An 8358-nucleotide genomic window follows, 5' to 3' on the forward strand; every position below is an offset into this window, starting at 1 on the left:
GACTTATATGATTATTATTTTTTTTGTTCGTAGAGGTGGTAATAGTGTGGCCCATGAAGTTGCTAACCTTACTGTTTCTATGTCTCTTCACCAACTGTGGATTGACTCTTTTTCTAGTTCTTTATCAGTTTGTATCCAAAAGAACTATTGTAATATTGGCATTTAATGAGACAAGGATTTCTTTTCAAAATATATATATATATATATATATATAAAACGTATGTAGAAAATGAAATTAAAGATTGGTCCGTTTTTCTGTTGCCGATTTAAGTTTGGTTAAAGTCAATGATAAAAAATGCTATACTTGCCAAATTTTCTTCCTATAGTTTTCAAGTAATATGTCATAATTACTCGTGATTTATAATTTTGATAAATATGTTTCCATCTCATAGAACGATGACACATCGGTTAAAAACTAATTCTTAATTAGAATAAAAATTTGGTAAGCGTTGAACTTTTCCAAAATCAATTGGATTATATTAACAATTTCTGATGAAGTGTCCGATGAGCTTATCCGGTATCCTATATATTCGGCCAGTCTTCAGTTGACTTTGAAACATTATTATTTTTCGCTAAAAATTATTGTATTGGTCTTAGTTTTAATTTGTGAGTTTGAATATGTGAAAGTTAATTAAGGTTTGACGTTGATGACTGACCAATCAGAGAGAGCAGAGAATTGCGATTTTTACCATTGGCTATCTGAAAGGATACGTCACTATCTGGAGTCAGTCGTGCAAATATTCTATTGTTGTTGGAGATTTCCATAGGCTGTTTGTGGATATTTTGTCAAATGCAATTATGCAGAGAATTGCGATTTTTTCCATTGGCTCATTACCCGCTGCCTTCCATAAATGCTATCTGAAAGGATACGTCACTATCTGGAGTCAGTCGTGCAAATATTCTCCTTCACTAATATTATAAATAACCCCAACGGGTGGCAGTGTTGATCGAACGATTAAGTTAATTAGTAGTCATCGCCCATTGAGAGAGAGAGAGATATATATAGCAGATCGAGAGAGAGATATATATAGCAGATCGAGAGAGATATATATATAGCAGATCGAGAGAGAGATATAGCAGAGAGACAGAGAATGAGTAGCGGAGCTGAAGGAAGAACGTTCATGGAGGTTGGAGCTGATGGGGTGGCTCTCATAACCTTCATCAACCCTCCGATTAATTCCCTCTCCTTTGATGGTACTCGATCTTTCTTAATCCCACTTATCCATATCTTTTATTTTATATATATAACCTTTTTATTGTTGTTGTGAGTGTTCTTGGTTTGACCGTCAACATTTGCATGTGTTCTTCATGCTGATGACTTTTGGTGAGACAGAGATGCAGGGGACAGGAAGCGAAAAAAAAGAAAAGAAAAAAAAAAAGGGAGAAAAATGAAAAAAAGAAAAAAAATGAGATACACGTGTGGATAGGGCAACTTCATCCATCGCAAATGTATTTTGCATTTAATTTGCATAAGTGGATGGAGGGACTCTTTAGTGAATTGATTAGTCATTTTAGTCTAAAGGTGAAAATGTGTTTGGCAAATTAATTTTGGAAACAGAATATAATTTTGATTCTACTTTTTTTTAAAAAAAATAAATCATATTTTATTCAATTTTTTCAAAAACAAATCATATTTTATTTAACTTTTTCTATAAAGTCAAACCTCAAAATTTACAACAAAAAAAAAAAAATAATAATTCTGATTTTAAAAATTTAATATTCAAACACACTATAAGCCATTTGAAATGCTCTAACATGCCAGTTTGACATGTACGTAAATTCAAATAAAAACAAAATTAACGAATTATTGAGGCCGGCCAAAAGCTACCCGAACAACATCGTTCGGTAATTATCTTTTCTTTTCTTTTTCTTCTTCTTCTTTTTTTTTTTTTTCTTAAAAAAAAAATAATAATAATATCAAAGAAAAGTTGGTAGGAAGGACCTAGTAGACCTACCACTCTTTTAGTAGCGAAGAGTGGAACGATGCATGGTATCATGCAACGTGGAGACAGGGGTGGTAAAAGTTTTGTTTTGGTTGTGAGTTTTTTTATTTGAATAAAAAAATGATTAATGTCATATAAAAAATAAAAAATAAAAAAAGTTTTTTTTTTCTTTTTTTTTAAGAGAAATAAAAATAAGAGGAGGGAGGAAAATGGGGTTACCAAATATTTATGGCTTGGTTCGGTAAACATTTTTAAGAGTAATTTTTTTTTAAAATATTAATAAAATGTGATTTAAAGTTAAAAAAAAAAAAAAAAAAAAAAAAAGTTGTAATTATTTGAATGAAAAAGTATTGTTTGTTATGACTTTGCTGTCGTCAGCAAAAGACGTAGGCGGCCAACTTTTAAGACGTACGTAATAGAAATACGCACTTAATTCTACTGTGCTTTGACATATCTCATTCGCTCGGGTTGAACAATTAAAAGACAAAAAATTCTTCCCAAGTATTTGAGTTCAGGAGAAAGGGGAATAAATTTCTTATATGTGCGTGTATGTGTCGTTCCTATTTTATAAATTATCATATTATTTTATAAAATTTATAAATTTCTTATAAATTTCTTGTTTCGTAAGAAATTTCATACAATTCACATATAGAAGCACATGTTTTTTTAAACGTGCTAATGAACACATGTCAATCTTATATGTAAATTGTGTGAAACTTTTAACAAACCAATTTTTTCTGTCCAGAAGAAAATATAGAGAAAAGTGATTAGAGGAAAATTAATATTTTTGAGGTTTAAATGGAATTTTTGTTTGTTATTAGTTTGTACTTTATCTTTTATTATCAAAATTATTTTTCTAATTGTGTGTCTCCTCTCAGTGATAGGCAGTTTTAAAAACAACTTTGAGGAGGCCTTACGAAGAGATGATGTGAAGGCAATCGTGCTTACAGGTGAGTGTAATCTCATATATATATATATATAAAAGATATATATGAATTAATCTAAACTCTTATATATATATATATATATATATATATATATATATATATATAACTTCTGTAATTATTGGAGCAGGCGCAAAGGGCAATTTTTCTGGTGGCTTTGATGTTGCAATTCTTCAGGGAATTCAAGAGGGAAAGAGTATGCATGCTGCCTTTATATATATATTTTCCGTAAACTAAAAAAGAATAAGACTGGATTCTCATATCACATGATTCACATCCGAGTATTATTTTAATTTTGTTCTCGTTTTTTTTGGAAAAAAAAATTCCGAAACAAGTTAACGACAGAATCTTCTCCAAAAATTACCCTTCTCTCCGCTATAAATGTAGTAGTATTCCCTTGTTTCCTGAAGTGACGTTTGAGTTATGTATTTCCAGTTGATCCAGAAAAAAGGCCTGGCTCTATTGCTATAGAGTTTATTACTGACATTTTCGAAGGTACGTGTATGTGTGTGTATATATATATATAATTGGATTTTCTTCAAAGAGGATAAATGTTGTGTATTTGACTGCTTCCTTTGTGTTTCAGCTGCGGATAAGCCTTCAGTTGCTGCCATTGATGGCCTTACTAAAGGCGGAGGTTTAGAGATTTCAATGGTATACATGTGTTGCCATTTCTTTTGGACTAGCTTCGATCTCTTTTCATTTTTATTTAATTTACTATTATATATATATATTCTCATCATTTTGCTATATCAGGCATGCCATGCTAGAATCTCAACCCCCACTGTACAAATAGCGGCGCCTGAGCTGACTGTTGGATTGATTCCTGGATTTGGGGGTATGCCGACTTTGCCTTTTTCTCTCTCTTTTATTTATTTATTTATTTTTGGTGTGAAAACTTTGTTTGTTTGGGAGTATATTTTTAAAAGCTGATTATTTGAAAATATGAAAAATTCTACATTTCAAATCACAAACAAGGAATGTGTTTTCTAAATGCACGATTTTAAAAGATAAAGTAGGAGGAAAACCTGGTTAACCGCCGATTACCCGTTGGTACCAAGTTATCTACATAGGTAACTGAATTTTAAAAAAATTTGGTATTTTGAGACCATTTTGAGTGTTGACTCTATTTTTTTGGCTTAATTTAGACACTTTTAGCCTTAAAAAAAAAAAAAAAAAAGACAAACATTTCATCCTATTTTGGCCCAATATGGTCACTTTGTAGTGGTAGTGGTTGTTCCCAAAAAAAATAAAAAAATAAAAAATAAAAATTTTGTACTTGATTTTTTTTTTTTTTTAACCTGAAAATCCAATGTATTTAAATATATAAATGTTTTTTTAAATAAATAAACACATTTATATATATATACTCTTAGGACAAACTGTAATTTTACAAACACTAAACTCTATTTTTTAAAATCGTATGTTTTGGGAATGGGATGATGATGATGCATGATGTTCATATAGCAGAATTAACGAATGGTGTTTCCAGCCCATATGATTTGAGTGTCCATTTTGCAGATAATTTTTTGACACACACTCTTTAATTAATTACGCCTTGATAAGTTGATATAACTCAACGTTCAATGGAGAAAAGAATGATCATGTGAAAAATTAATGTTGTTGATGAAATTCATTGCTCCTGGCATGCCTCTCAGGTACACAGCGGCTTCCACGTCTTGTTGGTCTCCCAAAGGCGCTTGATATGATGCTGGTATATATGCTGTGATTATAATTTGTCTTTTTCTTTTGCTTTGGCTCCTCATAAATTTCAATAATCTCTCATCTCTAACTCCTCGATCTTGGGGTTTGCTTAAATAGAAGTCAGAAACAGTCAAAGCGGAGGAAGCTCAAAGTCTGGGTCTTGTGGATGCCATCGTTTCAGCTGACGAGTTGGTAAACACAGCACGTCAATGGGCCCTGGATATCTTCCACGGTAGAAGACCATGGGTTGTTTCTCTTCACAAGACCGACAAGATAGAGCCCCTCGGGGAAGCTAGGGAAATACTCAAGCTTGCAAGAGCTGAGGCCAAGAAACAGGCTCCCAATGTCCGATACCCAGTCGTTTGCATTGATGTCATAGAAGAGGGTATAGTTTCCGGTCCCCGCGCTGGACTCTGGAAGGTCCGTGCATGTCTGTCTCCCTCTTCTTTTACTTAATCCCCTTCAAACAGCAGTTCCATTCAACTGCTTGATTCTGTATCTCACTCTGGCTGCAGGAGGCAGTAGCTTTTCAGGAACTTCTGTTTTCTGACACTTCCAAGAGTCTAGTCCACCTCCTCTTTGCTCAAAGTGGAACATCTGAGGTTTGAAAAATAATAAATTGTCATTGCCAGAGCATATATTTTCAATATATATATTCACTTCTGATCATCACTTTAAACAGGTACCTGGGGTTACTGATATGGGTTTAGTGCCAAGACGGGTGAATAAGGTTGGTGTCATTGGTGGAGGACAAATGGCGTCCGAAGTAGCAACAGCATTGATTCTTGGTAATTATCAAGTTATCCTGAAAGAAGAAAATGACAAGCTCTTGCAAGATGGGATTGGTAGAGTCAGAGGTACGGTGAGGCTAGAATCCTATATTAAGATTATTATAGCGCGCTTCTACTCTAATAGAGACAGAATTCAAATTGGTTCTTGTTTAATCTTCTTTTTGTTTATTCAGCCAATTTGCAAAGCAGTGTGAAGGAAGAGAAAATGTCTGAGAAGGACTTTGAGAAAGCCATATCACTTCTCGAGGGTGTCCTTGACTATGAAAGCTTTAAAGATGTTGACATGGTGATTGAGGTAGTTGAGTTCACAATGCATGTTGATTTTTTTGTCATTGCTGTTTATTCAGAAACTGGAGAAGAAAGTGTTCAGTATTTGTTGTTGATGATTGGAACAGGCAGCTATTGAGGATGTTTCTCTAAAGCAACAAAGTTTTGCCGATCTTGAAAAGTACTGCCCACCACATTGCATACTTGCGAGTAGCGTCTCCACAGTTGACTTGAATCTGATTGGGGATTTGACAAAGTCCCAAGATCGGATTGTTGGAGTTCATTTCTTTAGGTAGTACTAGATTTACCGTTATTGTTGGAGCATATTTTCCCTGCTGTTTTTCTGTCTGCAATTTGTTTCGCTTAATTAACCATTTTGTTATGCTTTCCATGCAGTCCGACGCAGCCACTTTTGGAAATTGTTCGCACTAGGCAGACGTCTCCCCAAGTGATTGTTGACTTGCTGGATGTTGCGGAAAAGATAAAGAAAACTCCAATCGTAGTTGGAAATTGCCCAGGCTTTGCTGTCAACAGGATGTTCTTCCTGTACGCACAAGCGGCTACTTTGCTCGTCGAGCGTGGCACAGATCCCTATCAGATTGATAGGGCAATTACTGAGTTTGGAATGCCAATGGTCCCTTTCAGGTTTAATTATAGGAGAATCATAACCCAGTCTCTGTATCTCATTGTTGCTTCTTAATATGATCTAATTTCTTGCATTTAACTGGCTTTTATGTTTTGTTTTGTCCATGCAGATTGGCTGACATGGTTGGTTTTGATTTTGCAATCGCAACTGGCACCCCATTTGTTCACAATTTTCCTGAGAGAAGTTATAAATCAATGCTTATCCCACTAATGCAGCAGGAAAAGAGAGCAGGTATAAGTTTGTTGTTAAAAATGATAGGCTATTTATACAAAAAGCTTCTTAAGTTGATAGGAAACTCCCTTTCAATAAGTGAGGTTCGACATATTGAATATTTAATTAAAATGGGAGACAAAGTTTGACATATTAAATTACTATCTATCCCAAAAGCTTAAACTAATAAGAAATAGTAGACTTAATCATTTAAATTTTATTCTAACATCCCCCTCACATGTGGACTGAAACTCATTCTTATCAAGTGAGACCTAACACGTGAAGTATTTAACTAAAATGGAGGGTGAATTGTAGCCTGACTTTGATACCAAGTTAGATTATCACTTATCTAAACTTAATCATTTGAATTATATTATAACAAAGTGGTCAACCTATTGATTTAAGTCTATTCAAATTTAGTATGGATCTTCAAGTCTTTCATGGTTTACCATGCACTCTGTTTCAGGCGAGACTACTCGCAAAGGGTTCTATGTCTATGATGAGAAAATCGAAGCTAGCCCGGATCCTGAATTAGAAAAATATATTGACAAGTCAAGGAGCATTTCTGGTGTAACCATTGACCCTAAGGTCTCTCTCTCTCTCTCTCTCTCTCTCTCTCTCTCTGATTTCTGAACTCTGTTCTGAAGAGTAGTATAGTATTAGTGGTAATATAGAAGTCTCTCTCCTCTCTCCAATCTCCTAATCTTTTTGAAAATGAACTTGAACACAGCTAGAGAACTTACCAGAAAAGGAAATTGTGGAAATGATATTCTTTCCTGTGGTGAATGAGGCCTGCCGAATCCTTGATGAAGGTATTGCAGTCAAAGCGGCAGACCTTGACATTGCTGCTGTTATAGGCATGGGTTTCCCACCTTACAGGTTTGCAACTTTTCAGTAGTTTTATGCAATTTCCTGAACCGAACTCCATCCAATTCTTGCTAAATCTTTTGGGGTTACATTTGATCAGAGGAGGCATCATGTACTGGGCTGATTCCCTCGGTTCCAAATACATATATTCGAGATTGGAGGAATGGTCAAAGACGTACGGAGATTTCTTCAATCCTTGTGCCTACTTGGCTGAAAGAGCTGCCGAGGGGGCTCCTCTGGTTAGAAATCTGAAACTGTATTTTGTCTATCCTCTAAATATAGTAATGAAACCACATACAAATCCAGAGATATATAAAAAATAATAGTTTCTTTAATGGATCAAAGACTATTATGGCTGATTTGAAGAGTTTAATTACTTGATTTAGATTCAAAGTCACAGTCACTGGTACTGCATCTCTAATGGTTCTTGCACTGTTGCTTTGCAGAGTTCTCCAGTAGAGGAAGCAGATCTCCGTCGTAAGTAATGAACTGACCAACCTTAACCACAATCGGAGCACTCTCAACAAGGCATTTCATAAGGAAACCCCAAATCAATTATGTATCTTATTTCCTTTTTCGTAAACAACAAAAGATCAAAGAGTATAAATTCTCTATGAATGAATAAGATCTGTGTACTACAAAATTATTCAAATTGATGAATGAATAAGATCAGATCAATTTGCTGTTGCATAGCCCGCTTGGTTAAGATATATAATTAGTATTGTAACTTTAAAATAAGTGGGTTCATTGATGTAATTGTGTTAAAAAACTTAAAAAGTACTTTCAGTATATAAAAAAGTTGTTCTAAGCAAAACTTAAAAAACTCTAATTATGTCCCCATTAGGCATAAGTGCGTAGGTCTGCTCATCCAGATGTCCTAGGATCCTTCCGACTATCCGCTAACCTATGTAACTATCTGATGTAGGACGGAATTTATTAATATTTTCGATGAAAACGAAAATAGAAAAGATGTTCAAAATAATACT

The 8358-nt window shown here is 34.2% G+C and overlaps 1 protein-coding gene across 1 annotated transcript; it reads left to right on the plus strand.

Annotated features, from left to right (window-relative positions):
* Positions 1-984: 984 nt before the first annotated feature.
* Positions 985-8064, plus strand: LOC133880679 (glyoxysomal fatty acid beta-oxidation multifunctional protein MFP-a-like). Its single transcript, XM_062319670.1, has 18 exons — positions 985-1194; positions 2822-2893; positions 3018-3083; positions 3323-3382; positions 3474-3541; positions 3644-3725; positions 4546-4601; positions 4709-5011; positions 5107-5193; positions 5274-5448; positions 5556-5677; positions 5778-5941; positions 6046-6294; positions 6405-6526; positions 6972-7093; positions 7236-7384; positions 7473-7611; positions 7819-8064. Exons 1-18 carry the CDS (start codon positions 1092-1094, stop codon positions 7855-7857), a joined length of 2178 nt encoding a protein of 725 aa, XP_062175654.1. The 5' UTR covers positions 985-1091; the 3' UTR covers positions 7858-8064.
* The last annotated feature ends 294 nt before the right edge of the window (positions 8065-8358 follow it).

The sequence above is a fragment of the Alnus glutinosa genome, chromosome 1 (assembly GCF_958979055.1).
Source record: "Alnus glutinosa chromosome 1, dhAlnGlut1.1, whole genome shotgun sequence".
In the NCBI taxonomy this organism is placed as follows: Eukaryota; Viridiplantae; Streptophyta; class Magnoliopsida; order Fagales; family Betulaceae; genus Alnus; species Alnus glutinosa.